At 35.4% G+C, this 27,682-nt stretch overlaps 7 protein-coding genes and 1 long non-coding RNA gene across 10 annotated transcripts; 4 read left to right on the top strand and 4 right to left on the bottom strand.

Annotated features, from left to right (window-relative positions):
* On the top strand, positions 3,038 to 4,486 carry LOC104700079. The gene is made up of 2 exons (XR_753514.2): positions 3,038 to 3,538; positions 4,183 to 4,486. It is a non-coding gene; the product is annotated as an uncharacterized LOC104700079 (long non-coding RNA).
* On the top strand, positions 5,074 to 6,189 carry LOC104704226 (putative F-box protein At3g17620). Its single transcript, XM_010420347.1, has one exon. It carries the CDS (start codon positions 5,074 to 5,076, stop codon positions 6,187 to 6,189), a length of 1,116 nt encoding a protein of 371 aa, XP_010418649.1.
* Positions 8,539 to 9,447, top strand: LOC104704227 (putative F-box protein At3g17620). Its single transcript, XM_010420348.1, has one exon. It carries the CDS (start codon positions 8,539 to 8,541, stop codon positions 9,445 to 9,447), a length of 909 nt encoding a protein of 302 aa, XP_010418650.1.
* Positions 9,862 to 13,147, bottom strand: LOC104700080 (protein S-acyltransferase 21-like). Its single transcript, XM_010415529.2, has 10 exons — positions 12,759 to 13,147; positions 12,275 to 12,388; positions 12,062 to 12,182; positions 11,799 to 11,974; positions 11,644 to 11,712; positions 11,492 to 11,563; positions 11,272 to 11,400; positions 11,099 to 11,179; positions 10,772 to 10,981; positions 9,862 to 10,621 (listed from the first exon to the last, which is right to left on the bottom strand). The coding sequence occupies exons 1-10, from the start codon at positions 12,801 to 12,803 to the stop codon at positions 9,929 to 9,931; spliced, it is 1,710 nt and encodes a 569-aa protein (XP_010413831.1). The 5' UTR covers positions 12,804 to 13,147; the 3' UTR covers positions 9,862 to 9,928.
* Positions 13,610 to 15,654, top strand: LOC104700082 (short-chain dehydrogenase/reductase family 42E member 1-like). Its single transcript, XM_010415532.1, has 5 exons — positions 13,610 to 13,877; positions 14,028 to 14,370; positions 14,465 to 14,733; positions 14,833 to 15,029; positions 15,104 to 15,654. The coding sequence occupies exons 1-5, from the start codon at positions 13,688 to 13,690 to the stop codon at positions 15,545 to 15,547; spliced, it is 1,443 nt and encodes a 480-aa protein (XP_010413834.1). The 5' UTR covers positions 13,610 to 13,687; the 3' UTR covers positions 15,548 to 15,654.
* On the bottom strand, positions 15,621 to 18,314 carry LOC104700081 (AT-hook motif nuclear-localized protein 10-like). Of its 2 annotated transcripts, XM_010415531.1 has the most exons (6): positions 18,207 to 18,314; positions 17,184 to 17,660; positions 16,839 to 16,891; positions 16,425 to 16,556; positions 16,164 to 16,325; positions 15,621 to 16,073 (listed from the first exon to the last, which is right to left on the bottom strand). In XM_010415531.1, the coding sequence occupies exons 2-6, from the start codon at positions 17,647 to 17,649 to the stop codon at positions 15,831 to 15,833; spliced, it is 1,056 nt and encodes a 351-aa protein (XP_010413833.1). In that variant the 5' UTR covers positions 17,650 to 17,660; positions 18,207 to 18,314; the 3' UTR covers positions 15,621 to 15,830. The 2 variants fall into 2 exon arrangements, with proteins under 2 accessions (XP_010413833.1, XP_010413832.1); XM_010415530.2 differs by lacking the exon at positions 18,207 to 18,314 and having other exon boundaries at positions 17,184 to 18,157.
* Positions 21,405 to 23,996, bottom strand: LOC104700084 (SWI/SNF complex subunit SWI3B-like). Of its 2 annotated transcripts, XM_010415534.1 has the most exons (7): positions 23,632 to 23,996; positions 23,117 to 23,514; positions 22,995 to 23,019; positions 22,558 to 22,901; positions 22,054 to 22,180; positions 21,816 to 21,940; positions 21,405 to 21,718 (listed from the first exon to the last, which is right to left on the bottom strand). In XM_010415534.1, exons 1-7 carry the CDS (start codon positions 23,789 to 23,791, stop codon positions 21,545 to 21,547), a joined length of 1,353 nt encoding a protein of 450 aa, XP_010413836.1. In that variant the 5' UTR covers positions 23,792 to 23,996; the 3' UTR covers positions 21,405 to 21,544. The 2 variants fall into 2 exon arrangements, with proteins under 2 accessions (XP_010413836.1, XP_010413835.1); XM_010415533.1 differs by lacking the exon at positions 22,995 to 23,019 and having other exon boundaries at positions 22,558 to 22,968.
* On the bottom strand, positions 24,117 to 26,190 carry LOC104700085 (cinnamoyl-CoA reductase 1). Its single transcript, XM_010415535.1, has 6 exons — positions 25,925 to 26,190; positions 25,437 to 25,606; positions 25,175 to 25,360; positions 24,923 to 25,088; positions 24,644 to 24,833; positions 24,117 to 24,473 (listed from the first exon to the last, which is right to left on the bottom strand). Exons 1-6 carry the CDS (start codon positions 26,046 to 26,048, stop codon positions 24,341 to 24,343), a joined length of 969 nt encoding a protein of 322 aa, XP_010413837.1. The 5' UTR covers positions 26,049 to 26,190; the 3' UTR covers positions 24,117 to 24,340.

Consider the following 27,682-nt stretch of genomic DNA (forward strand, 5'->3'; position numbering starts at 1 on the left):
TAAAACAGAAGTACACAACATTGTTTTGTAGACTATATAATTTTAATAAGTTGGTTACAAATAGGTTATAGATTAATTCATTACAAGTTAAATAGTGGGTGCAACCTTAGTTTAATTTCGAAAGATTTTATTACTAGAACACATTGTTTCCAAAAATCTTAAAGAAAATATTCTAAAGAATCATTTAATATCATCTAACTTACCATATTAATTTTCTTTATTAAATTATTCATCAAATAAAATCCTTTAATATTTAACTTAACATATTAATTTGTTAATTATTATTATACTTCACATCTCACTTATATATATGAGTCTATTTTGTGAAACAAATAAATTGTCATATTATTTATTATAATTAAAAAAATAGTTTAATTTCCGGATATACCGTAATTTGAATTTTTTAAAACAAATATAAATGATTCAATCTATAAAATATTCAAGTTTTAGTAATATTATTCTTTAAAAATAATATCTATTGGATTAAAAAATTTACTGAGTAACAGATCAAAATTTGAATATTAAATTCAATTTCGTACTTTTTATTGAAATTTATAATTTTATATAATATAATAAACTTTAAATAATTTCTTTTGAAATATTTTTAAAATATTGAAACTTGATATAAAAGCTAGAAACTATAAGCACTCTAAATTGGTTTGTTATAGCAATGTCAATAATATGTCACTATAATATGAAAGAATTTCAAAAAATTAAGTATATTAAAACAAAAAGTATAACAATATATTAAATTACTCATAATATAATAACTCGCTTTAAAAAAAACAAATTTACAAAATTATGTCTTATAATGACATTCAAGTCATGATGTAGAGTATACATTGTTGAAATAACTTCACGTACATAAACTAGTACAACATATTAAAAATTTATTTTAAAATAGAAAATATACAAAATTTGGTATAAAATAAAACTTAACCAGTGTTATAGCACGGATACTTATCTAGAATCATTAACAATATAAAAATTACAAAATAAGTGTCTTTTTCAAGTCATCATATTTAGCATAGGATTTTATTACATAATATTTTATCCCTAAATTTTTTAAAAAACAATCATATAAATTTTATTCTATATAAAATTTTTAATATAAATAAAATGAATTTCAAGCTGTGCTCTAGCACGGGTCTTAACCTAGTACAACTTTAAGATGAGATCAATAAATTAAATTACACTGAAAAATATTATAATTATAATGATGATGTGTCTCTTGACACGTCACTAGTAAAAACGGGTTATATTGTTACGCAGTAATGTTACTGAAAAAATTTTGTAGCAAAAATTACCCACGAAGACTTTTCTCTCCCAGGCGCAGACATCGAAGCAACTTTTTCTCAAACTTTCTCCGGCGTCGGCGGAGCTTCGGCTCGCCGACGTCGGGAGTTCTTCTGCTTTATTTCTTTCCTGCTTCAATCTTTCTTTGTTTCTTTTTCCTCTTTTGCATTTTTCCCCATTTTTTAACCTTTTGGCAACTCCTTATAATCATGCAAATTCCAGATCTGGGCTGGTTCTATCACAAAGATAGAAGGTGTCTTCCGGCGAACTCTACCTTTCTCTACATAAACCCAGCTTCTGCGATAGCGGATCGATTGTCCACTGCTTTGTACAAGTCAAAAATCGGAATCATGTTCTCACCTGAAGAAGCCTTCACCTTGGTTTTGTTGATGGCAAAAGATCTTTCTTTTAAGCCATCAGATGCGCCTTTCCGGGGGAAGACGCCGACAGCGCACGACGAACCTTTCTTCAGGGTCATGGTTTTACCGAACGTTTGGACCTCCGCTCTAACCACTCGCCACCATCAGAGCTTGGCAAGGATGATTCTATGTTCACCGGAGATGCTCCTCTCACGTCCAGTTCATTCACCCACTCCGACCAGCCGCCGCAGTTTGTCATATTGTTGGCCATCATGTGAAAACCCTAGTGTTCTCTTGGTGGGCTTGATCCACAAAGCCGGCCCATTAACAGTTCATTATCCTAAGCCCATTGTCCAAAAAATCAGGTCAACCTATTCTTTCTCTTTAACAAGTCATAGCTCTTATCAAGGTCCAGATTGTGAGTATACCCGCTTAGGCCGAAGACTCCTTCTGCAGAATACACCGATTGGACTGCTATGCTTGTTTAATCAGTTAGATAGAACTCTGGTATTTGCTCTTTATATGGTAATAATCTCTTCTGGCTCAGAAGTGTTTAGGCGACTTAGTTCTGAATTTATATTGCCACCAGCTTGATTATGTCTTTGGTAGACCCTTAGCCAATAATCACCCTTTGTCAATTCTAGCTAGCGACTTCAGCCATCCTCCAATGCTAATACCATTAGCAACCACCATTCACCAAACGCCAATTAATTTGAGTTATTACTTGTATGTGTTACGCCGGCTACAAATTTTGTGTGGAAGCCTTAATCTCCATAGCCAAGGCTCTTATGCGAGAAAGACTCCACCTGTTATGTTACGACCCTTCACTTATTTTAGGCGCATCCTCCTAATAGCTTCATTGGTGAGTTCTTTTGCTCCCAAGCTCATGAAGTCTCTTGTTATGGCCCTTGTACTACCTCAAATAGCTCTGCTCACGCCGGTGAGACGCTTAGCCATGACTACACTTTCAACGTCTCCTAGTCTTTGTTTGATAGGGACCATCTCACCTTCCATGAAAATCCTCGTGGAAGAGTTATCGACATACCATGATCTCTCATGTGTCATTTGTTTCTTAGTTAGTGACTCAAAGCTCTGTTGGATTAATGGTCGATGTAATTTATCTATCTTTGTTTGGCATTGGGGAATGCCTTTGTTTACCTTTGTTTCAGACTTTGGATCTTTGCATCCCTCCTTTGTACTTGATATTACTTGAATTCAAATCAAGTTGTTTGACAAAAAAAAAAAAAAAAAAAAAAATTACCCACGAAAAGTAACCAATGGAGACCAAAAAAAATTTCAGAACCCCAACAAGAAGAAAAAATTCATATTAGATAATTTATTTAGTATCAGATGAGTGAGTATTCGTCGCAAGATAAATAGGAAAAGCTACAGATAAACTGTGTAGCTAATTTATTACAAGTTTTGTTACGAACTTATTTGTAGGAACGAGCCTCGAATAAATAAGTTTTAAGTGCCCTATATTTTCCCTTCTCTATACAATGAACCAAAAANAAAAAAAAAAAAAAAAAAAAAAAAAGAAATCCCCAAACTGAAATCTAGGTCTTCTCGACTCCGCCACAGACTCCACCGTGAAGCTCGTCGCCGTCCTCATTTCGCATCCATTCCGTCAACTCTAAGCCTGAGACTGAAGACGCCAACGGAGACAACACCAATCGGGGGAAAGATCGAGACTGAGATTGAGATGGGGACCGAGTACGTGACCGCGACTGGGAGAGTGATAGGGGTGAGATCGAGATTGCGATAGGAATAGAGACAGAGAGCGAGAGAGAGAGAGAGACCATGAGCGTGACTGTTGAGGTTCAGATTGTGTGAAACAATCAAGAGTTTTAGGTTCGTCATATTCGTCCACGTGCACCCACCAGGTGTTTACTTTTATTCCTTACTCTCAATTTATTTTATTTTTATTAATCGAGCTTAAAAATTCTTAGCTTTGATGGAAGGCTCAAGGATTGATTCATGAAGTAAGTCTTGTGAATTAAACTATTTAAGTTATTCTGTTCCTGTCCCTGTCCCTGTTCCAGCACTAAATAAATATTATCTGCAATTGTCTTGTGAGCTAGTTATGGATGTGGCCTCAATGTTACAATAGATTGATTTGAAGTCTTTTCATTGCAGAAGAATTTTTAATTGAATCAAAATAAATTATATCTAAATGGTTGGTGACGTTTGTATTGCTGCATTTGGTCTGACATTTACTTGAATGTGCAGGTTTCTAAAATACTTTCATGTCTAGCAATTCATCTAGTGTCTTGTCTTTTTTTTTGTCCATTACTAGTTTTCTCTCTTTGCCTCTATGATCTAGTTCTTAAATTATATCTTTTTTTCACTTCGCTTGATTCTTATTTCTTGGAATCTGTTAGTGTCTCAGTGTCTTATTCATCTGTGTGTTGGTTATAGGCTGAAAAAAATAGATGATAAAGTTAAATCCTTACTTTTAGACTTCCACTAATTATCTGCTTTGTGAGAGCTTGCTTATAAACACTTATAATCTTTCTTGTTTGTGCAGTGTCTGACTATTTGGAGTTTCCAACATGGAGCGGTTTGTGATACTCATAATCATTTCCTCAAAAAAAGAAGCTTCCAGCTTTTGGAGTAGTGGGTTCCAAGCTCTGTGAGAAAGTTTGAATCATGCCAAGGACCTCAGATCAGGAGAACATTAACATGAATGAAGAGTCTTGTATCCATCATTATATAGAAGGATGATAGTTTATAAGTATTTTTTCGAGACTGGGTGAATAATGTTTGTTTTATGAAATGATGTGTATCTTGTGGATGTTTATTATATATAAATTGGATATTTTTCAAATTAAGCAGGTTCCACCAAATTTATTAGCTTTATACAACTGCATAAAATAAGAGTCATAACAATGCATATTAAAATGCGCATACCCTTTCGTCACAAGTATAGTGTAGTAAATCGTAACAAGTTCATGACACTTGGCGATGTAGCAATCTGTCGCAAATCAATGATGATTGTATTGTGGGTTCATGAAGCAAATTGATACGTATATTTCAGAGGCATTCTGTAGCAAATATCTACAGCAAAATGTAACATTTTGTAATAAATAGCTATATTTACGTTAGTATCTAAATGGTAGTAAATTGCGATAATTTGCTATGATATAAATATTTGCTACAACCAAATAGTTACTAAATAACTTTGTCGTAAATATGTAACAAAAAAATTTTAGCTACAAATAATACATTATAACTATTAATATTTCCGTAACAATGGAGACCATTTTTACTAGTGCGTTATGAAAAGTAAGAAGAACCCTAAGTTCTGTTCCATTGATCTTTGTTTTCTTTTTGCACTTAAAGTTTTGTTTTGTACTTAAGAAATAAGAAGAAACACGTTCAAGCTTTTTTTTTTTTAGAAAAAGTTATAGTCAAAAAAATGGCGAAGATGTCGTATCTTCCAAAGGAATTGGTAGAGGAGATAATATCTAGGGTTCCGGTAAAATCGATGAGAACAGTCCGATTAACTTGCAAAACGTGGAACACTTTATCGAAGCACCTTGGTAAAGCAACCCCGTCAAGGGAAGGGGAGTTGATGGGGGTCTGGTTAGCAAATTTTAGGGTTTATTTGATGAGTTTCAGTCACAACAACTCTGATTCATCTATAAAGCCTATAGGTAAACTTATAAGCCTAACCGATTCAGATGATGTCGATGTAGCTTGTGTATGTTACTTCGAGGGTTTATTGTTATGCACCACAAAAGACTTGTCTAGGATTGTGGTGTGGAATATGTATACCGGCCAAACTCGGTGGATCTGCGTCGAACCAAATTTTGTTAACGGCAGAAAGCTCTCGTATGGTTATGCTCTGGGATACGACAAAAGCAAATCCTGCAGTGCCCATAAAATCTTGAGATTTACTGATAATCATTATCCGGAGAGATATGTGACCGAGATCTACGAGTTTAAGTCTAACTCATGGAGGGTTCTTGATGTCACTTGTGACTGGTTTATCGAGAACTGTGGTGTATCTTTGAAGGGAAATATGTACTGGCAAGCTACAAGTAAGGATTTTGGAGAAGACGTACCTGATTTCTTACTCTGTTTTGATTTTACTGAACAGAGATTTGGACCTCATCTGCCTCTACCGTTTGAGTCTTGTTATCATGATATTGTGACTCTATCTGCTTTTGTAGAAGAGAAGCTTGCGGTGTTATTCCAGCCTTCGAATAGCTATGGGATGGAGATTTGGGTTACTACCAAGATCGAGCCCAGTGCCGTGTCGTGGAGCAAGTTCTTAGCCGTTGTTGATATGAGACCACTATATGATGGTACTTTCCTTATCGACGAGCAGAAGAGCCGCGTCATGGTTTTTGATCGATATCTAGATGCAACGAACCCGCCTAGACGCTGCTACAAAGCTTACATCGTTGGAGAAAACGGATACTTCAGAGAAGTGGATCTCGGGAAAATTGCCGAACCATATAGTAATTTGCCTATAGTAACGTGCTCTTATGTTCCAAGTGCAATGTGTTCTTTTGACTCTTGGATCTGATGGGATTATAATTTTACACTTTTTGCATCAACTCTGCTTATATACTGATTAGATCCACCATTAACTACTTAATCTCCTCAGAACAGAGCTTGCTTGATTGCTCTTGTTCGGTATCTCTGTGGTAATCTTGTAAAAGTAAGTAAGCTTCACTCGTTATTAGCTACTAACCCCCAGTAAACCATAGACTAAACATTTTATTTTAGAAAAACTTACAAAATAATTTATTAATTAAATTATTGGTAATGGTTTGTGATTGAAATTGTTGGTTTAGAATCTTAGCAAATTTTTCAATTTTTAATATGCTTTATTGAAAAAATGACATCAATAAAAAAATTGAGACGGTAACAATGAATAAAATAGTTTAAACATTTGATTATAGACACCTTTGAAAGAACTTAAGCTTTTAAAGAATTTATGACATGAGATTTCTCTATTAAGAGAATAAAGATTTTGTTAAAGGAATATTTTTTTGGTTTCAAGTGAAATTTTGTTAAGGTAAGATTTTGTTAAGGGAAGATTTTGTTAATTTTTGATAATTACTAATTATCCTCAGCATTTTTAGCTTTTATTTAACAATTTCTAATGGAAATTACATGTAATTTCTTACACATTTTAAGGTTATTTTTAATTTTGTACTTCTCAATTAATATAGTAGGATATTGGATTCAAGAATGTTGCAAATTGTATAGTTAAAAGTAAATGCCAAGATTTTGATTATATATAAAAAACAAAAAAAAAACAAAAAAAAACGATTTGAATTATAAGGATTTGATTTTAGATATTATACATTAATTGTTTTTATTTAGTTATTATTATTTATTTGAACAACCTTCTTAAACAATTGAAATATATATATCCTTACAAAAAAAAATATATATATATTTTCAATTGGAAACAAATATTAAGTAGATTTTGTGCTTACATATATATATATATATATGAATATATTTTAATGTATAATACAAAAATCATTAAAATACAAATTGTCACAATTGGTTAACATTAATTTTGATGAGTTATACTAAACCTAAATTGTTTAATACACTTCCCATCGTCTGTCTCTATATCAGAATATTAAAAAATTAAAATAATTTATAATATATATAAAATAATTATCAAAAATATTTTTTCTTTAAATTATGTTTTCTACTTAAGCTTAAAATTATGTATTATTAATATTAATTAATTTTTAGATTTAAATATATATATATATATATATTTGGTAAATTAGAAAATTAAATTATCTAACTCTATTTAGGTTATCCTGTTCAAAAGTTTAAATTTTTTGGCAGTTTTAATCATGTTTGATAGTTTACAAGCTTAACAGAAATATAATCGATTACTAAATTAGGTTCACATTTGATCTTGGTGTACCGTCGTCTCAATCCGACTTTTATGGTGAAACAATTATTATTTTAAACATACACAAACTAGATAAAACCAAAATAATATAAATTTGAGTTTTATAGTTATGTTTGAGTTTTATAGTTATGTATATGAGTGGATGGCCCTCAACATATATATAGTACATGGTTGAGAGTCTATCGTAATATAAAGAGATATCTTGGGGTGTCAATCGGACTGGCCCAGCCCGGTCTGGCCTGAAACCCGTAAAGCCCGCATATGTTTGAGTCCAGTCTAGTCCGAAATATTTTCGAGCCTATATTTCAAAGTTCGAGCTTGGCCCTAACACGGCTACAAGGGTTTTTGGGCTTTTCCGGACTTATCTTACAGATCAAAAATTCAAATTTATAAACCTTAAAAGTAGTATTTAAAGGTGCACTATAAAACAAATCAATCAAAATTTTAATATTTCATCTATATTTACTACAACCAGCTTAATTTAAAAGAAAAAGTTTAAAACTAAATAAAATTTTAATACTTTAACCAAATAAAATAATATACAATTCATAGAAAATATCATAGATAAAATTTTTAAAAGTATTAAGTAAGGTTATAAGTAAATATGAAAACTCTGATTAGAGTTTTAAACTTTATTTACAATAATTTATTAATTAAATAAAAATGTTAACAAAAATGTACAAATATAATTGTTAAAAGGATTTTCGGGCTAGCTCGAGCCCGGTCAAGTTAAGCCCGAAAAATCCTATAGCCTGAACGGGCTGAACTTGAAAGGCTCAAATTTTTATAGACATATATATTTACGTCCGAGTTTTGTGTGTTTTCAGGGTCTGACCGGCCGGCCCATAAGTTTTGACTCTAATTGACATGCCTAGCCTAGATATACACTAAAGAGATATATACATATATATATATAAAGATGTATGTATATCTATCTTTGTCTAACAAATATAACTTCGAAGAAACCGTAACTTGAAAAAAAAAACAATGGAGAAGATGTCGGATCTTCCAAGAGAATTGGTAGAGGAGATACTCTCTAGGGTTCCGGCGAAATCGATGAGGGAAGTCCGATTGACATGCAAAACGTGGAACAGTATATCGAAGCACATTGGTAACGCAGCAATATTGGCAAGGGAAGGGGAGTTTCTGGGGATCGTGGTGGTAAATTGTAGGGCTTTTCTAATAAGCCTCAATCTCAATGGAATTCACAACAACCCTGGTCCAAAAATAAAGCGTAGAGGTAAACTTATTAGCCTAAACGATCATGATGCTACTATATACGAAATATATCACTGCGAGGGTTTATTGCTATGCACTACGAAAGACAACCCTTGGCTCGTGGTATGGAACCCTTATACAGGGCAAACTCGGTGGATTTGCGTCGAACACAGATCTCTTCTTCTCGGATACACCCATGTTATCGGATATGACAAGAGCAAATCGTGCCGCGCTTATAAAATTTTGAGATTTTGTATTTCTCCCAGGAGGATAGGATATTATGCTACCGAGATGTACGAGTTCAAGTCTAATTCATGGAGGGTTATTGATGTCACTCCTAGCGATGCGTCAATGTCAAGTGGCGTATCTTTGAAGGGAAATACGTACTGGCGCGCTGTAGCTACGGACAATTCCGTACCTGATTTCTTACACTGTTTTGATTTTACTGAAGAGAGATTTGGACCTCATCTGCCTCTACCGTTTGAGTCTTATTATGATATTGTGACTCTGACTTCATTTGGAGAAGAGCAGCTTGCGGCGTTATTCCAGCCTCCGAATAGCTATGGGATGCAGATTTGGGTTACTACTAAGATAGAGCCCAGTGCCGTGTCGTGGAGCAAGTTCTTAGCCGTTGATGATATGATACCACCACTATTGTTATGCGACTTTCCTCATTGACAAGGAAGAGAGCGCCGTGGTTGTTTTTGATGACGATGACTATGCCTATGGAATACGCTCCTCCAATCCCCACAGAGCTTACATCATCGGAGAAAACGGATACTTCAGAGACTTAGATATCGGGACAATTACAGACAACGGGAATTACCTGCGTAGTTGCTCTTATGTTCCAAGTTTAGTGTTCTTTTGAGAGTCTTGGATCTCATGACAAACATTCTAAAATTATTTTACACCTTTGGCATCAACTTTGCTTGCTTTCCTAGTCAGATCCAAGACTCATTTCTTTCTTATTTTTTTCTTTGAAGGTTTTCTAATCAGATACTACTATGTTATCTGTTTCTTGTTTTTTTTTTTTTTTTTTCTCTACCATTCAAACCAATAAAATTGCCTCCTTACCAAGAAAAGAAAAATGAGAAATAAGAAACAAAAACTGAATGGAAATAAAGATGTTGGTGATCAACAAAAAGGTTTCTAATGGAATCTAGCTAGTAGATAAATGTCTGTGCAATTGAGAATCAGTAGGCATAAACACTGGAAGTTGGTCTCCTCTCTGTGATCTTACTTGTTGGAAATAACCAGTCAAAGGGTTTACTCTACCCCTTCGGCTACCTTCACTCCCAGAACCTGTTATGGTGTTTACACGTTCATTACCAAGAGGACCTCCAAAATCTGTTCCTGGAATCCTAGACGACGATACAAACCGGCCAGCTTCAGGATCCCAAACGACTGAACTCTCATCGCTTGGAGGCAAGTTTCTTCTAGCTGCGACAACAGCATTTCTGCTTTCTTCTTCCTCATTTAATGGTGACTCGTTAGCTGGTGATGACATGCACATTGGGTTGAAGTGATCTCTCGTCAAACCTGGACTACTAATGCTACAAGACTCTGAATCAGCTTTGCCTTTTCTAGCGTGATGGGAACTTGCGGGGCTGCTTCTCCCGCTTACATTGCTGCTGGTTTTGTAAAGGTTTTGCCGTGAACTTACTGGAAGAAATACTGATGAAGATGCACGCGCTTTTGCAGCTGCTTTAGATGCTTCTTTTGAGTCGAGTTTCGCCAGCTTCCATGGATTGATCCTTACTTGTTGACGCTGAAGTGGCTTCTTCTGTGAAAGTGCGTCGGGATCTATGGTGGATCGTACAGGTCCAGGCTCCAAATGCTGGATAACATCGTCCTGGAGACAGAAAGATGAAGAGCTACAAGTGAAGGATGTGAAAAATACTNAGGCTCCAAATGCTGGATAACATCGTCCTGGAGACAGAAAGATGAAGAGTTTACAAGTGAAGGATGTGAAAAATACATATTAGATTTTACTTTTTCTTACCTGTTGATCCATGAATATGTTTGGAGGTGTACACAAGGAGGCACCGCGGTATTGAATGCTCATTCCGAGAGAGCTTCTACCACTCGCGGCTGTCACAGCTGAGCTTGTAGGTGAAGGAACCTGGCTCGTTTGGTCTAGCTCATCTACAGATGGTCCAAGTGGTTCAGTTTGCGCTCTCAGGGCAACAACATATTCATATGTTGTGATTCCCTGCACCCACAAAAGTTACATATTAAAGCTCAGCTTCAATACATTGTTATGTTATGTATTTGTCAGAGGAGAATAGAAATTCAGAAACATGGTGAAAGACAAAAATATAAATAAAACCTTTCGGATCAAAATAATATGGAAAAAGAAAAGTTCCCCAAGAGGTATCAAAGCAAGTAACGAGAGAGTTGTACAAACAACCTGCAGAATGAGAAAGCAAAGCTCAAGTTGGAAACTAAGCACTGATAAAAAGTACAGAATAAAACAGTACTGCGTTTGAGAATATTTTTTACCACTACAGCTGCAAATGGAGGGCGGGAGAAACCAAGACCAAGCTTTTCAGTTATAAGATGTTCCATTGCATTTTGGTCCACGAAACATCGAACAAATACAGCAACACCAACTCCAAATTCAGCTATAAGCTGTCACCATTGTTTTTGCAAGGTCATATCATATAATGGATGTAGGCAGAATCAGCCTTAAAGTAAAAGAAACACTTTGTTGAAAACATACCCATAAAAAGCTTGCCGCCATAAGACACACAAAGCTGATGTAGTTTTTATGCCCCACACAGTTACTTAGCCACTAAGGCAAAAGAAACACTTAACATATCAGTGAAAAATTGCTACGACAGAAACCCCAACGCCCATATTCAAATTGCATACCCGGCAATGATGATCAAACCCATCGACACACTTGCCACAACTTCGACAGTGCTTGCTAAACATACGTACCTTCGAAAAAAAAGAGAATGTGCTGTTACTGTAGAATAAGACGCAACGACAAACTTCTAACCAGAAAGTAAAGACTACTACTATACCTCAGCATTACACAATGAGCAGAACAGAGCTTCTTCTGGTTCGTTTGATTGCTCTTGTTGGGTATCTCTACGGCAATCTTGTATTACTAAACAACCACAAATGAATCTTCCTATCACATTACAGCAACCTGAGCCGTGTCTAATATATGGCCCACCATCAATAGGTGAGGCATTATCTGCAACAAAGACATCACCATAAGAAAGAAGTATCCGAATTATGCGAGCCCCTATACACAGCATCATCATATCAGTAGAGCACGTACCAGGAACGTAGTTACTGTTCCGTGACTTATGTGCTGGAGTGTTATCAGTCCTTAAAAAGATTCCAGGATCTGCAGGATCTATACCAGTGCATCGGATGTACAGAACTAAAACCGAAAACGCCTATAAAACCCATTAGGCAAAAGAGAGTTGTGAGATATAAATAACAAATTTGAGAGCTTTTTTTATAACAAGATTCGTTTTTGAGTTCTTACCAGGAAAGAGTAAACACCAATGGCAATATATTCATAGAGTTTGTTCCAAAGAAACGGAGCAAAGAAGGCATAGTAAGCGATAGTCAGCAAGAAAAATACAGTGATAGCAACAACCTGAAACAGCAACAAGTTCTATAAACGAACAATCACAGAGAACCCCATCCAAATTCAATGGCAATGGATCTTATAAAGCACATGAACTATACTCATAAGCTCAACTGTGTGTTTATCCACAAACACATAAAGCAGATGGAAAAGAACAGATTTTTGAAAGCGATGTCACAACAAAGTAACCATTCCCAGATAACAACAAAATATTTTATTGTCATTTTCAAGAGAAAGGAACAAACTTGTCACAATTGCAGATGACGACAGGAATTGCACAAAATCGTTCAAACCAAAGTGAAAAAAAGCAATCAAAATACTCAGTGAAGTATGCAAGGGGGAAAAAACCCTTAATAGAGAGTAAATAACGCTTGGAAACCTGAAATGTGTGAGCTGGAAGTTGCCATCCATGTCTTCTCGCCATTGCAGTGAAGAAACCTAAAACCCTAAACTCAAAATCACTAGGAATAAAAAAAAAAAAAACAAAAAACCCCAATTTCGGAAATCTAAAAAGGCTTGAACTTTTGTCCAAAATCTTTATTCCCCTACTTAAACTAAACTCAGCGACTACAGTAGTATAACAATGTCTAACGTTTGGAGCATGACCCGAGCACTTATTTGAGTCGTTCGTTCCGTGAGAGAAATTTAAGGACTTAAAAAGGGTTCATCGGCTTGAATTTTTTTTTATCTAATCGATCAGAAGAAGAAGAGTGTCTCTCGGGCAAGTAGTAAAAACCCTTGTGGAGCTGTTAGAGAAATTAATGAACGAGTTTCTAGGACTTACTGGTTTTTTTTAGCCGTTTTAGACTTTTAAAGCTAAGATTTTTTTTTTGTTTTCCCTTTAAATCTTGGAAAATACAAGTCTTTGAATTTCATCAAATTATACAAGTCTTGTTTAATTTAAGGGATATTATCATCGGTTTATTTTTGAAGTTTGAACTATTTGTGATATTTTGAATATTGTGAAATTAGAATTTTGATTTGTAACCAAATTCAAAAATTAGGACTTTTATTGTTTCTTGGTTACTAATCACACGGTCGGTCGACGTATTATAACTTTGATAAAAAATGTTTTTAGATTTGGTATTATTACGTCTATTAACTTTTTTTTATTAACCTTTTTAATTGAAAAATTAAAAAAATTTATATAGTATAACAACATATTAATGTGATAAATAAATAGGGAAAAAAACTAAATTAATTAAAAAAGTACACGTGGCCCGGCCATTAGCTGTGTGTGTGAGAGGAGTAAAAGTCACACACGCCGTGTCGTTCTCGTTGCCGGTCAACTTCGAGAGAGAGAGAGAGATGCATTTGAGTGAGAACGAAGGAGTCGAAGGTAACACCTTCGTCGTCACTGGAGGTCTCGGCTTCGTCGGTGCCGCTCTCTGCTTAGAGCTCGTTCGCCGTGGTGCTCGCCAAGTCCGCTCTTTCGACCTCCGCGACTCTTCTCCTTGGTCCGATGATCTCAGAAACAGTGGCGTTCGCTGCATCCAAGGTTTCAATCCCATCGATCCCTTTTTTCTATCTAACCCTTTCAATTCCATCAATTTTGATTTCTTAAATCTTAAATCCTATGAATTAGTGTTTAGATCACATTGCACTCTTGTCAATTTCTGGATTTTATACTGAACATTTTAGTGATCAGGTGATGTGACTAAGAAAGTAGATGTAGATAAGGCTTTAGATGGAGCGGACTGTGTTTTGCATCTTGCTTCCTATGGTATGTCTGGTAAAGAGATGCTTCAGTTTGGTCGTTGTGACGAGGTTAACATTAACGGGACCTGTAACGTCTTGGAAGCTGTGTTCAAACACGAGATCACAAGACTTGTCTATGTCAGCACTTACAATGTTGTCTTTGGTGGTAAGGAGATTCAGAACGGCAATGAAAGTTTGCCTTATTTCCCTCTTGATGATCATGTCGATACCTATGGCCGAAGTAAATCGATTGCAGAACAGTTGGTTCTCAAGAGTAACGGCCGACCTTTTAAGTATGTCCTGTTTCTTGATTCAATATTATCTTTGAAGAATCTGGTGTCTGTTAGGTAGCGTAATAATATTCCCTTCTGCCTGTGCTTATTGTAGGAATGGGGGCAAACAGGTGTACACATGTGCGATCCGACCAGCGGCTATATATGGACCTGGTGAAGACAGGCATTTCCCTAGGATAGTTAATCTAGCAAAGTTGGGTTTGGCCTTCTTCAAGATCGGTGGACCTAGTGTCAAAACAGACTGGATTTATGTTGAAAACCTTGTCCTAGCAATCATCCTGGCAAGCATGGGACTTTTGGACAACATTCCTGGCAGAGAAGGACATCCCGTTGCTGCTGGTCAACCATATTTTGTCTCTGATGGTAACTCATTACTTAAGACACTCCTAAGACGAGAGACATATCTAAACATTTTAGTCTTAAAACTTGCTTGCTAAATCAAGCTGAATTGCAATGTTGTAGGTTCCCCGGTGAATACCTTTGAGTTCCTACACCCCTTACTAAGAAGTTTAGACTATGACCTGCCCAAGTTTACAGTCTCTGTACCTTTTGCTCTGTCCTTGGGTAAGATCTTCCAAGGTGTCTACACTGTCCTATACCCATGGCTATCAAAGAGCTGGTTACCGCAGCCCCTTATCCTTCCTGCTGAAGTCTACAAGGTAACAGTTTCTTCCCACTCATATTCCGGCTTAGAATCCAAACCAACTTGTATGAATCATTTGATCTGTTGCAGGTCGGTGTTACCCATTATTTCTCTTATCTCAAAGCCAAGGAAGAGCTTGGATATGTGCCTTTTAAGAGCTCCCGGGAAGGTATGGCTGCAACTATCTCATACTGGAAGGAAAGGAAACGGAGATCTTTAGACGGTCCAACCATATTCACTTGGATAGCTATTACACTAGGAATGTCAGCTCTTTTTGCTGCAGGATGGTTACCTGACATAGGACCTGTGCCTTTCTTAAGAGCCCTACACCTCTTTTTCTTCCGGACAATCACTATTGTAAAAGTTGTCTTCATCATATCAGTGGGATTACATGTTGCAGAAGGAACCTATGCGTGGTTTCTGGCTAAACGAGTCGACCCAGGAAATGCAATGGGGTGGTTCTGGCAAACCTGCGCTCTCGGCTTTTTCTCATTGCGGTTTTTATTGAAGAGAGCAAAAGAGCACCATATGTAAATGCAGTCTTGTATTGATGTTGTAATCAATACAAGTTTTACATGAGTTAAAATGTTTTCAAGATTGAGAAACACAAAATAAAAGAAAGATCTACATTAATCAGGATATTATATTCTAATCTCTGAAATAAACTATGGTTCTGAAAGTACACCAAAATAGAAAATAGATAAAGTTATTAATCTTGTCTGAAGAGACAATTAGAAAACCTAAAAAGGATAGAAATCATCAAATCATTCCAATAAAGGAAGTTGTTGGTTTTTTAAACAGACCAAGATCACTTGGTTTACTTCCAGGGCATGTTATGATTGGTGCTATTGTACGGTCCTCCTGTGCTCTGATGAAGAGGGCTCGCATGTCCACCTCCACAAGATGACTCACTCATTGTGCCTCGAGACTGCGGGCTACTCGGAGCCCTCAGCACCTGCGTTGGGGCCACACGCGGTATTATGGGTGGTGATAGATCCATTTGTCCCACATGTGGGTTCGGTTCTTTCTGTCCTTCTGGGATAAAACTCCCAACAACAATCTGTAATTTGAAAGCCAAATGTGTCCTTACATTGATCTTATGAACCATCCATATAATCAAATATTTGAACTGGAAGAAGGCAGAAATTACCTGAACAGGTGATGCTGCTATAAGAAGACCAGCTACACTACCACCTAGGACATTACCATCCGGACCTGATAAGGACACGCTTAGACCTCCGCTCCTGCTTCTGTGACCATTGCTCACCATCGAATGGAACGATCCCGATAAACACAGAATCTCATATCTCCCCTGGTTTTCAATGTTATACAAAGAACCAGGATTAAGCAGCAAAAAAAATCAGAGACAAAAAAAGGGGACTAAAGAACATTGCAAGCTGAATCTCGATACCTCATATGTAACGGTTCCACCAGACGTGGCCAATTGGCGAAGAGTCATATTGGAGATGGCTCCATTTGCAGACAAGACACACACAGAACGTGGCCCATTCTGAGTTAAGGCCATTATCTTGGATGCTACATCCTGTCCCACATAGATCAAACAAACAGTCAAAATCATAAATATACCAAAACATATGGACCTAAAAATGGCAGCACAACAAAACAGGTAAGAGAACCCTGAACAAGTCCAACATTTCTCTTCTTACCAAATATTAATTGACCTTAAAAGACAACAACTCACACTCGACAATCACATGATATAAAGACGGCTGGTGATCATTTATTAGAAAGATAAAGCTTAGACAATCTTAGACATGGTCACAGCTAAATAAGGAAATTCAAGAAGATAGAAGAAGATAGAGACCTCTCCAGCCCTCACGGTAAGTATATGAGGCGCAAATCCCATTCCAGTTGAGCCTGAAAGCAAAGCAAGCAAGCCACAAAACATGTCAAGGTTGGTGGAGGATGCAAAAAGCAAATATAGTTGAACAAGATACGCTAAAAAAGGGCATAAAAGTCTATTAGTAAATGCGGGGATTCTCAAGGTCATTGTTTTACTTCCATATTCACCATTTTTTACTATATTCTAATAGATTGCACAGCCGACAACAGAACTTTCTGATTGCAGCACGTGAGGGAGAGAAGATTCCAATATCAGAAGAATCAATGATATATATATATATATATATATATATAAAAATACACATACCTAAAGCTTGGAGCTTTGGCTTATTGCTAGAACCAGGAGGCCTTCCTCTCATCCTCTTCTCTCCTCCTCCTCCACCACCGCTGCTGCTGCCACCAGTAGGCTGGCTCACCGTGAAAGAAGGAGCTCCGGAAACCAAGCCAAGTGACATCTCACCACTCTCAGGTCCATACTTCCTCGGCCTACCTCTCCTCTTCTTCACTGGCCCACCCTCAGTCTCAGCTCCGGGCATGTTCATGTTCAAGACAGGATTCTCACCAGGTTGGTACTGCTGCGGTGGTGATGGCGACCTCCTCATCGGCTGCTTGTAAAGAGCATCATTTCCATCTTCGCCACCAAATGACAATTGCATGTTCTGAGACTGCTGGGTGGGAGCTTGACTGTGTTGCTGCTGCTGGTGAAGAGCCATTGTAAACTTCATTGGTGATTCTCTGCTCCCCGCCATTACACCTGACTCAGATCCTGACATGTTCCTTCTCACTTTCCCCCAAGAAAAAAAAACAGGGGAAAACAAATTGTTAGTAGTAGACAATCAACCAAACCCACAAAACCCTAGTTTCCATTGGAAGTTTGAAACTTTTAAGCCCTAAATCTAAACAACAACCCCCAAGAGAGACAATTCAGTGTTTCAACTACAAGATTTATACCATATCCAATGAAAAGTTCGAAACTTTAGGCTCTAAATCTATTAAATTAAACACTACGCCTATAAAGATTCAGTATTTAACACTAAATTTTGTAACAATTGTGGATTTTTAGATCTCTCTCCCTCTCTCTCGCTCAGACTCACTGACTCACTCAAAAACCATTGAGAAAGCGGATCGCGCTTTAAGGTTTCTGAATTTTAAGATTAAAGTGAAAATCATAAATTAAACCCAAAAACACTTTTTTATTATTAAACATTTCCAGATTTTTTTTTTCTCAGAAAAATCAAACAGAAACTATCGATAATTATTCAATTACAATAAAGAAAAAAAAAAAGAAAAAAAAAAAAAAAAAATTGAATTCAAGAGAGAGAAAACTTACGAGATAACTGAGGAGAAAATTCAGGAGAATAAAGTGTTAAAAAAACAAAAAAAAAGACAAAGAGCCAAAGGGGATCTGTCTGTCTTTCTCTATCTTTCTCTCTCTCTCTGTCTGCCTACAATTGTTTTTTTAGGGTTTTTATTATTTTTGTTTAGACAAGAAAATCTTATTTATATATATACAGTCCTATGGATAAAAGGGTAATTTTTGAGATATCTAATTATTTTTATTATAATCCCAAATTTTTAATATTTAACACTTTTTCTTTTTTCTTTTTAATTTTAAACATTTTACACTTTCTTTCTTTTCTTTTTTTACATTTTTATCTAATTGTTCACCAAATAATATATTTCACCCAAAAAGTTTATACTTTTTTCAATTTGATAAACTATTGATCTTTTTGTAAGAGACTTAATATATCACTTTGGCCAAAAATAGAAACAAAAATTAGTTTCTAATAATATTGTAAAACATATATATTAATGGCCCCGAAATATTATTGATAGTATACTTTCGACGCCAGATATTGTTTTTGGTAAAAAACATATTTTATTGACACGTAAAAGAAGTAAAATTTAGCTTCAATAATGTTGTAAAACAAACATATTAATGACTCAAAAATATTATTGATGTAGACAAAGACAGATATAATATTTTATTGACACGTAAAATATGTAAAATTAGCTTTTATATTATATATCAATTAGATTAACTATTTCTCTTTTTGTAGTAGATATAATATATCAATTTCGCAAAAAAATAGATACAAAAATTTAATTTCTAATAATATTGTAAAACATATATATTAATGGCCTCAAAATATTATTGATATAGACAGATATAGTATTTTCCACGCTAGATATTGTTTTTTGTAAGAAACATATTTTATTGACACGTAAAATAGATAAAATTTAGCTTCAATAATATTGTAAAACATATATATTAATGACCTTGAAATATTATTGATACATACAAATATGATACTTTCCACGCCAAATATTGTTTTTTTGGTAAGAAACATATTTTATTGACAAGTAAAATAGATAAAATTTAGCTTCAATAATATTGTAAAACATATATATTAATGACCCTGAAATATTATTGATACATACAAATATGATACTTTCCACGCCAAATATTGTTTCTTTTGGTAAAAAACATATTTTATTGACACGTAAAATAGGTAAAATTTAGCTTCAATAATGTTGTAAAACAAACATATTAATGGCTCAAAAATATTATTGATGTAGACAGATATAATACTTTCCACGTAGGATATTGTTTTTTGGTAAAAACATATTTTATTAACACGTAAAATATGTAAAATTTAGCTTCAATAATATTGTAAAACATACATATTAATGACCCAAAAATATTATTGATGCAGACATATATAATACTTTCCACGTCATATATTATTTTTGTAAGAAACATATGTTATTGACACGTAAAATTAGCTTTTACAATTTTTAAACAAAAATTGTTTACAATATATAAAAGTTAGTAGAAAGTAGTTTTTTATTGTAACAGTTATAAAGAAAAAAGATTTGGAGAAAAGTTATATATTATATGAGTTCATTATGTAAAAGTTATTTTTAGCTCTATTTAACAGAGTGAAGCAAAATTTACGTGAATAACAACTAAAATATCGTTTGTCATATGTAAGATTATGTATATTATATATCAAATTCGTACACCGTATAACTAGAAAGAGTACTAAATAATATATATGATGTATGAATTACAACATATGATATACATACATGTACTAAATAAAACCTAAACAACAAAGCTTTATTTGATTAGTTTTGGCATGCTTCATAACAATGGACGGATATGACCGTGTCTTTGAAGGTATATTAATGCATTTGGGATTGAAGGATTCACGGAGATGTATATCCTTGTCTTATGGTTAGCTGGAACCTCTCTTATGGACCTTGAAGTGTTTATTGGAAATTAATCTGGATGTTTGATGTATTCACTAAAAAATTTCGAGTTTTATAATTTTATCTATATTATTATTAAATTTTATCCTTTGTAATAAGTATCATCTGTATTGATAGTCTTACAAAATAAGCAAGATTACGCAAGTTCTAAATTTTTTCATGTAAAAAAAGTTAAAAACAAACAACAAAACTACTATGTACATATAACATACTATGACATGATCTATTCTACATACATGTTAATTTCAAATATAAACCATAATAAGCTATTTATTATGATGTTAATATCTTTAAATTTCGTACGCATATGGAAAAAAAATCGTTTCTAATTTTCTAAACAAAAAATTTGGTCTTTTCACTTTGCTAGAAAACAAAATAAAATATTTTTCTGAAATTGTCAAACTAGACAGTTAACCTTTTTTTTTTTTTTTTGGGCAAAGACAGTTAACCTTTTTATTTTCCATCTGTAGGGTTGGAACTAAAATATGGTCTTTCATGGACTAAGACCATTGTTTTTAGTTCAAACTTAAAGATGGAAAATATTTACATTATATATAATTTATTAATGTACGTTTATGTTTAATTTAACATGTAAATGTTTCCTTCTTTCTAAATGTTTTTAGAATTTAAAGTACCAACAATGAATTTTATTGATTATTTAGTTAATATAAAAGTCTCTTACATCATATGATTTTAATATATATTAATAATTATGGTTTGGTTTCGGAATAAGGAAGAAAGAAAAATACATATAGCATTTTACGAAGATACATAAACAATTTTGGTAACTTAACAACATTTGAAGATTAACCTACAGTGTTTTATTTCTGAATTGAATTTCTCCAAAAACCTAATAAATTTTATTGTTTTATAGAGAAATTTTACTTAATAAAAAAAAAGTTGTGACTTATATATATGAAAGTTAAAAATTTGACTAGTATGTAAGATAACTGAATTAATAATCAAATATTAACAATAATTTAAAACCCAATAAAAATAACTTTTTTTTTTAAATGTGAAAATGAACTTTCTCTAGTTTAATAGGAGTTTAAAACGTACGGGATAGATTCAGCTCAAGTTTTTATGAATCATATGTGTTCAGCTAAATTAGTTTTCTTTTTAACCATAAAATAGTTACATACCCATTTAGTCCCCGTCTCCAGTCGGGCAAATTTATTACTGTAGACTGTAGAGTAAGATGAAAAATTAGTTCGTATGCTTCGTTGCAGTTATACCCACCCACCCTTAGTTATACCACCAACTCGATCTCATCTCATTTTGTTACCTCACAAATCTCAAGTAAACTACAATACGAGTCAATGAGTCATCTTCTTAACAAGGCAAAATTCGAAGAAGAAATAACAGTTTCGAATTTTAAGTTCGTTCTAACTTTTAAGTTTTAACATCTACTCTATCTTCAGATTTCCGGGCTTTTCTTGTGTGGAAGAAAATGTTTAACTGATCAGTGAAAAGCAGGTTCTTCATATCCTCCAATTGTTTCCGGCTTCTCTCCATTTCCAAATCCAGTTTCTCGAAATGTACAATCCTATCTCTAACCTTCCTCATCTGTGAACCCCAATTTTGTTTTCACAGAATCAATCAAAAACAAGCATAACCACACAACAAAAAAATAGTTAATGGGAACTTGGAGATTGTTACTGACCTCCACTTCTACGATCTCTTTGATGGCTCCTTCTACCTCCTGCTCTTCCTTCTGGATCAGAGATTTTGCATCAGCCCAATCTCTTTCTGAGTTGGTAATTTCACCACCCGAGTTAGCATTGGCGTCTGTGNAAAAAAAAAAAAAAAAAAAAAAACAGAATGTCACTGGTGGGTTTGGCTTGGGACAGAAATGAACTGCAAACAGAGACAGCCTCGTTGATTAATAAGTCTTTAAATACCTTGTCGATTTGGGTCTCCAGTGGCATTTTTTTCAGCCTCGTAGTCTACATCAGATAAAGCTGTCACTGCCGCTCGAGCTGCTGCTTCTGCAACTTTTGTGCCAGCCAAGGCTGAAAGAAAAGCAGCCTGAAGACGACATGATATGAAGAATCCCATTCAGAGTTAAAAAAAAAAAATTAAGCATAACAATTGAGATGTAATACAAGTAACACAAGTACGAAATGATCTAATACGTATATAATTCCTGAATGCCCTTATATGTCACCAAGAATTCGAAAATACTAGAGTTCAGTAATCTAAGGCGAGTCTTTAAAAGACATTTATGCAAGTCATGAAACAGCACAGTGCAACACTGGAATATTCTTCAGCAGCCTAACAACACAATTGACTATATTATTAAGAATATTAGTGGTACTCATGCATGTTGAACACTTGACACAAATAGACTAACCTCGATAGAGAGAGAAAACACATATAGTCAGATTGTAGTGAAAATTTCGAACCTGAGCCATTATTGGGTTGCTAGCATCTGCAAGAGGTGTCAATCTCAGCCGCTTATTGGGAGAAGAACCTTCTTTATCACTTCCTCCAGATTCAAGATCAGCAGATCCCTTGATCTGATCAAAAGCCTCCAAGGAATCCTCAGAGTCAGACTCTTTTACAAACTGTTCCCCAAAAGGAAGCTTGACAAACTGCGAAACACAATCCTTCTCAGTTCTACCAGTAACATGAGTTGCAACCTTCTTCCAGTCATCTCCATAGTGCATAACAGCTTCCATCAGCTGCAGAGTTTCCTTTTCGGACCACACTTTTTTGGACTCCTCGCTAAGCTCAACACGCTTAAACTCTGTGGAGTTAATACCAACGCGATAGTTACCACGGACATAGCACCTCGCACACAATGTCAACTCATACTGAAACGAAAAAAAAACGTACTTACTTTCATAAGCTTTGCTATTATGTTCCTAGTGCCAACAACATCCAAGAGACAACAAAACTCAGTGCAAAACCTATATAAGTGCAACTATTTGTTAGAGGGACGAAGAGTAGTAATTATCAAACCTTATCACAGACGAAACAAGCTACGCTGCAAATAGATTTGCAGCCATTACAGATTCTCTTTGCAGTCTCTTTGGCAGTTGTGGGAGGCTCAGAAGAAGCATCTCCGGCGGACTTTTCGTCCCACTTGAGAGGCTTAGCAGAGGAGGAGCTAGAATGATTGATAAGTCCCCAATACTCAAGAAAATAAAAAACGCGACGTATAGAGACAACATCACTGACTAGGGTTCTCCTAACGTCAGTGAAACTAATCTTCCGAGGATGGTCGTCTCTGTACTGCTTAATGATTGAGTTCCTCAAGTACATGTAAAACTTAGGGTTTTTGGAAGTAGATTTCGAATTGAAGAACTCTGGTAGTGACCGGACCTCGCAATCGTCGATGCCAGTCCACGTAAACCAACCTAATTGGTCAAATCAATGGCACGGAGTACAAAATCCATAAGAAAACAGTGAAGAAGAAGAAGAATACAAAAAAAAAAAAAACTAAATACAAGGTTTCTCGGCGTTAGCAGACTTACGGGAGTAGCTAGGGACGTAGACTGTATCGACATCGGAAGAAGAAGACGGGGGTTGAGTCGCTTGCGAAGCTGCGGTGACTCCAGACGTAGTTTCTGAGAGAGAGGGAGTAATCGGGAGAATTTCCCCAGATCCGCCGGAATCGGGATCTTTCGCGGCCATGACTCAGTTCAACTAACGCTACTTCGCCGGAGTTATGACAGAGAAGAAGAAAAAATCTAGTTTACCCAAGCGGCGCAAAACGAGTCCGAGTCCGGTTCTGATCCAGGTCCGAGTCCGGTCCAAGTACAGTACAACTTTATACTCCGTTGATAGTATACCAGACCGATTATCTTGGTTTATTTCTCCGTTTGATAGTATACCAGACCGGTTTAATTAACTGGTTGAGTTATTAACTAATTTCATCATTTAACCGGACTAAGATCTCGGGCATACACCACATTACGCATCTTACAGTTACAATGTATAAAATTCAAAACAATTCATAAACGGAGAAAAGTAGGAACTTCAATGTTTCATACTCTGAAGTCTGAAACTAGAAAGTAACACCATTTTGTAGATAAGTACACAAAAAGCCATATGTGCACAACTCTTATTATTGAGTAACAGATGAAAGAGAGAGTTGTTGTGTGCATTGCAGATGAGAACACTTAACATATGGAGCCAAGAACATGACCAAAACACTCTTTTTTGTTCTTCTTTCCAAGTTTTTTAGTCGACAAGCTTAGCTTTCCGGTAGCTCTCTACCGAATCCGCAAGTGTTTCCTCCAAAGGACGGTAAGTCCAACCCAACTTCTGCAATTTCTCTGAACTCAACTTCACCCTTTCTTCCGCTTCGATGTAACTGACATTGGATAAGTAGAGTTTGGATCAAAGTTAAGGTCTTAAAGATACTTCACACACTGATCTAAAGGTAAGTGACACTGTTTATTAATAAAAGTAACCAAAACAGTTTACTAAACCTTAATGGTTTTTACTCAAATCGAGCAGATAGATGTGCTATTGTTTGCTTACCTCTTTGGGTAGTTGTAATTTGGATAAAGACTCTTCAGCTTCTCAACAACTTCTTGTTCTTTAACCGAGTAGGATGAGCAAATGTATCTACCTTCAGCTTCTGCTTTCTCATAAACCAAGAGTAAAGCTTGAGCCACATCACGCACATCTACCATATGTCGTTCTTGGTTATCACGTGATTCAAAACCCTCTGCAACACAGTCAAGTAAAAAAAAACAAGACCAAGTTATATAACACATTGCTTCTAACAATCCTAGATGTGATGAGGCTTGTTCATACCTTTAAGAAGCTTGAGAAGAACCAGGCTACTAGCATTTACTGTCTGCTGCTGCAATATAGGTCCCAAGACAAGGGTAGGGCAAATACTGACAAGATCAAGTCCGGTTTGTTTTGCAAATGCAAAAGCTTCACTTTCTGCTCGTGTCTTTGACAGACAATACCAATTCTGCAGAGAGACTAAAGTCAGATTTGAGAAAGAAAAAAAATGTGTAATTCAACAAGTGTGAGATCAGGGATTCAATATGCATTAACCTCAGTTTTCTTGCAAAAGTCCTGGTCAGACCAACAGGTCTCATCTAACACTTGATTCTTTGACCACATTGGGTTCATGAAAAGTGCAGCTACAGAGGAAACATACACAACACGTTTAACATTTGCTTCAATGCATGCCTTAAGGACATTCAGTGTGCCATCCACAGCTGGTGCGATCAATTCTAGCTGCAAAACCAGTGGAGGCAGAGTGAGTAAGACAATGTGATATGCAACATGGATAGTAGGAATGAAATCCTCTCACCTCAGGATTTGGGACTGAAGATGATGGAACTGGACATGCAACATGGAAGACACCACTGCAGCCTGCAATAGCAGATTTAAGAGACTCGTAGTCCAGCAAATCAGCCTTGAAGAGCTTGAGCTTGTCACCAGCTTTATCGAGTTTCTTCAAATGAGCATACTTTTCATTATCTACAACAAGAACCATGTAAAACTCTTTCATCAGAACAACAACACTAAATGAAGATTTGGGAACAACAAACAAACTCAAAGGCTAAAACTTCAAGTTCGTAGACAGAAGAGAAACTAACGAATCTAAACTAAACCCTAGAAAGTAGATGAGAATTGCAATATTGACCAGACTTTTATACTTCCACGAACACACAGGTGAGCTACAAATATTGGTGGATAAATAGTCCAATCAACTAGAGATGGGTTAGGATTTAGGAAAAATGTGGAAACTTTTTAAAAAGAGGGATAGAGGAAAAGGGTCGGAGGGGTAGAGATTACCAGGGTCTCTGACAGTGCCATGGACGAAGTAATCCCTAGAGAGGAGAAGATCGACGACCCAAGAACCCAGAAAACCTCCGGCACCGGTAACTGCACAAACCTTCCCTTTATGCACAACAGCCATTTTCGATCTCTCGATAGGAGGGGGAGCAGAGTCTTATTTAAAATCGGCCGACGGAGATGGTTTTTGATTTTTCTTCTTCTTTCTTGTCCAAATGCCAGGTGGACTGTTTGACCATCTGCCTCCACACACACACACACCGACCCCATCTCAGAATCTTCCCTTCCCTGTCATATATTTTCGAATATCGCTATCTTTAGTATATTATATGTTTCCTCATCCACTTCGTTAGTCTTTCTTATGTATATTTTTGCTCAACTTCGCTTGTCGTCCATTTAAAACCTCCACTTATGTTTTCTGTTTTCCATCCTTCGAAACATCAAATGTACGAACAGACTGTCATGTTCGCTATTGGAAATCTTTATTTTCTAAGATTTTTTTGTAAATTCTTATCATCCTGTTTGGTCAACCAACCTTGGAGTTAAAAGTATAAACTACAAAGTATTGGAACACGTTAGGTTAGACTCTTGTGACAATGTACTAGTGACTGTCTTAAAAGTCTTAAAACGAGTTTAAATTTGTCTGGTAATACAAAGAAAACACTATGCAATCTCATGCCAAAAACAAAGTGAAATCTAACAAAACAAAAAATTGGGCAACCTTTATACTATATTTTTAACTAGGAAAGCGACCCGTGCGTTGCCCCACGGGGAGATGAAATCCTAAATTGAAATTTAACATTTGTAATTCATCCTAAATTCTTTCTTTTCTCAATCAATTTGATCATTTTCACTTCTTGCTATTGTTTTTTGCTGATTAAAAAGCCAAAAATTCATTTCAATGTTATTATATTTTATGTTGTCACACACAAAAGTGAGCCTTTTTTAGAGCTTGATTTAATATGAACAATACTTTTAACCATATATAAAATTTCATTTATGTTTGTCTCCGACCATATGGTGCTATATATTGATATCCTTTCTTAATTCGCTATTAGAAATTGTCTTTGTTGTTGATCATTATCAATCGAAATACATACGAGGCTGCTTATCTCTTGGTTTATTTACTGTATCGAGAAAATACTAAATGCCACTTGTCGAAGGAAGGTCGAAGATTGGGATCGGAGTAGATGGCTGGATTGAGTTTCGTTTCCCCTTCACTTTGATACGCGATTTCTCTTTCCATAGATTACTGATTCACAAATCACAATCAATATTCCGATGCTGTAAACAAGTGGAGTTTGTATACAAATGATTTACTATGAACATTACTTTTAACCATATATAAAATTTCACTTATGCTTGTGGATGTTTTTTTCTCTCACTTTTAGATATGTACAAAACCAAGTTTTATATGACCGACCAATCAAACCTAATTGGTTAGTATAGAGTAACTCACATTCTTCAGCTACAACTTTTAGAGATATATATTTGGCTATAATGCTTTCCACAGTTACATGCATATTGGTCTCACGTTTTCCCTCAAAAGACCCCCTTCTTTCCTCCCTTTTAATGGGTTAATCTTGATTGCCTTATTTCCTACTAACACATTTGATACATGGATTTGTAATATTTGCTTCAAATCACATATTCCTCTTTGGAAAAGAAAAAAAATCAAGACGTAACAGACTAAGAATGCATATAGACAAAAACTTGTACACTCATCAGCTATTCAATCAAAGCAATTCAATTAAACTA

The sequence above is a fragment of the Camelina sativa genome, chromosome 7 (genome assembly GCF_000633955.1).
Source record: "Camelina sativa cultivar DH55 chromosome 7, Cs, whole genome shotgun sequence".
Taxonomy (NCBI): Eukaryota; Viridiplantae; Streptophyta; class Magnoliopsida; order Brassicales; family Brassicaceae; genus Camelina; species Camelina sativa.

Excerpts from the sequence above, each read along its gene's own strand:
- LOC104700080 (XM_010415529.2), bottom strand. The coding sequence starts at position 12,803 with ATGGCGAGAAGACATGGATGGCAACTTCCAGCTCACACATTTCAG. Across the intron at positions 12,183-12,274 it reads TTGGTGTTTACTCTTTCCTG|GCGTTTTCGGTTTTAGTTCT; the intron begins GTAAGAACTCAA and ends TGGGTTTTATAG. Across the intron at positions 10,622-10,771 it reads ACATATTCATGGATCAACAG|GACGATGTTATCCAGCATTT; the intron begins GTAAGAAAAAGT and ends TTCTGTCTCCAG.
- LOC104700081 (XM_010415531.1), bottom strand. The coding sequence starts at position 17,649 with ATGTCAGGATCTGAGTCAGGTGTAATGGCGGGGAGCAGAGAATCACCA. Across the intron at positions 16,892-17,183 it reads GCCAAAGCTCCAAGCTTTAG|GCTCAACTGGAATGGGATTT; the intron begins GTATGTGTATTT and ends CTTTGCTTTCAG. Across the intron at positions 16,326-16,424 it reads GTGGAACCGTTACATATGAG|GGGAGATATGAGATTCTGTG; the intron begins GTATCGAGATTC and ends ATTGAAAACCAG.
- LOC104700084 (XM_010415533.1), bottom strand. The coding sequence starts at position 23,791 with ATGGCCGCGAAAGATCCCGATTCCGGCGGATCTGGGGAAATTCTCCCG. Across the intron at positions 23,515-23,631 it reads CTACGTCCCTAGCTACTCCC|GTTGGTTTACGTGGACTGGC; the intron begins GTAAGTCTGCTA and ends TTGACCAATTAG. Across the intron at positions 22,969-23,116 it reads CTTGTTTCGTCTGTGATAAG|TATGAGTTGACATTGTGTGC; the intron begins GTTTGATAATTA and ends TTTTCGTTTCAG.
- LOC104704226 (XM_010420347.1), top strand. The coding sequence starts at position 5,074 with ATGGCGAAGATGTCGTATCTTCCAAAGGAATTGGTAGAGGAGATAATA.
- LOC104704227 (XM_010420348.1), top strand. The coding sequence starts at position 8,539 with ATGGAGAAGATGTCGGATCTTCCAAGAGAATTGGTAGAGGAGATACTC.
- LOC104700085 (XM_010415535.1), bottom strand. The coding sequence starts at position 26,048 with ATGGCTGTTGTGCATAAAGGGAAGGTTTGTGCAGTTACCGGTGCCGGA. Across the intron at positions 25,607-25,924 it reads TGGCACTGTCAGAGACCCTG|ATAATGAAAAGTATGCTCAT; the intron begins GTAATCTCTACC and ends TTCTTGTTGTAG. Across the intron at positions 24,474-24,643 it reads AATTACAACTACCCAAAGAG|TTACATCGAAGCGGAAGAAA; the intron begins GTAAGCAAACAA and ends ATCCAATGTCAG.
- LOC104700082 (XM_010415532.1), top strand. The coding sequence starts at position 13,688 with ATGCATTTGAGTGAGAACGAAGGAGTCGAAGGTAACACCTTCGTCGTC. Across the intron at positions 13,878-14,027 it reads TGGCGTTCGCTGCATCCAAG|GTGATGTGACTAAGAAAGTA; the intron begins GTTTCAATCCCA and ends TTTAGTGATCAG. Across the intron at positions 14,371-14,464 it reads AGTAACGGCCGACCTTTTAA|GAATGGGGGCAAACAGGTGT; the intron begins GTATGTCCTGTT and ends TGCTTATTGTAG.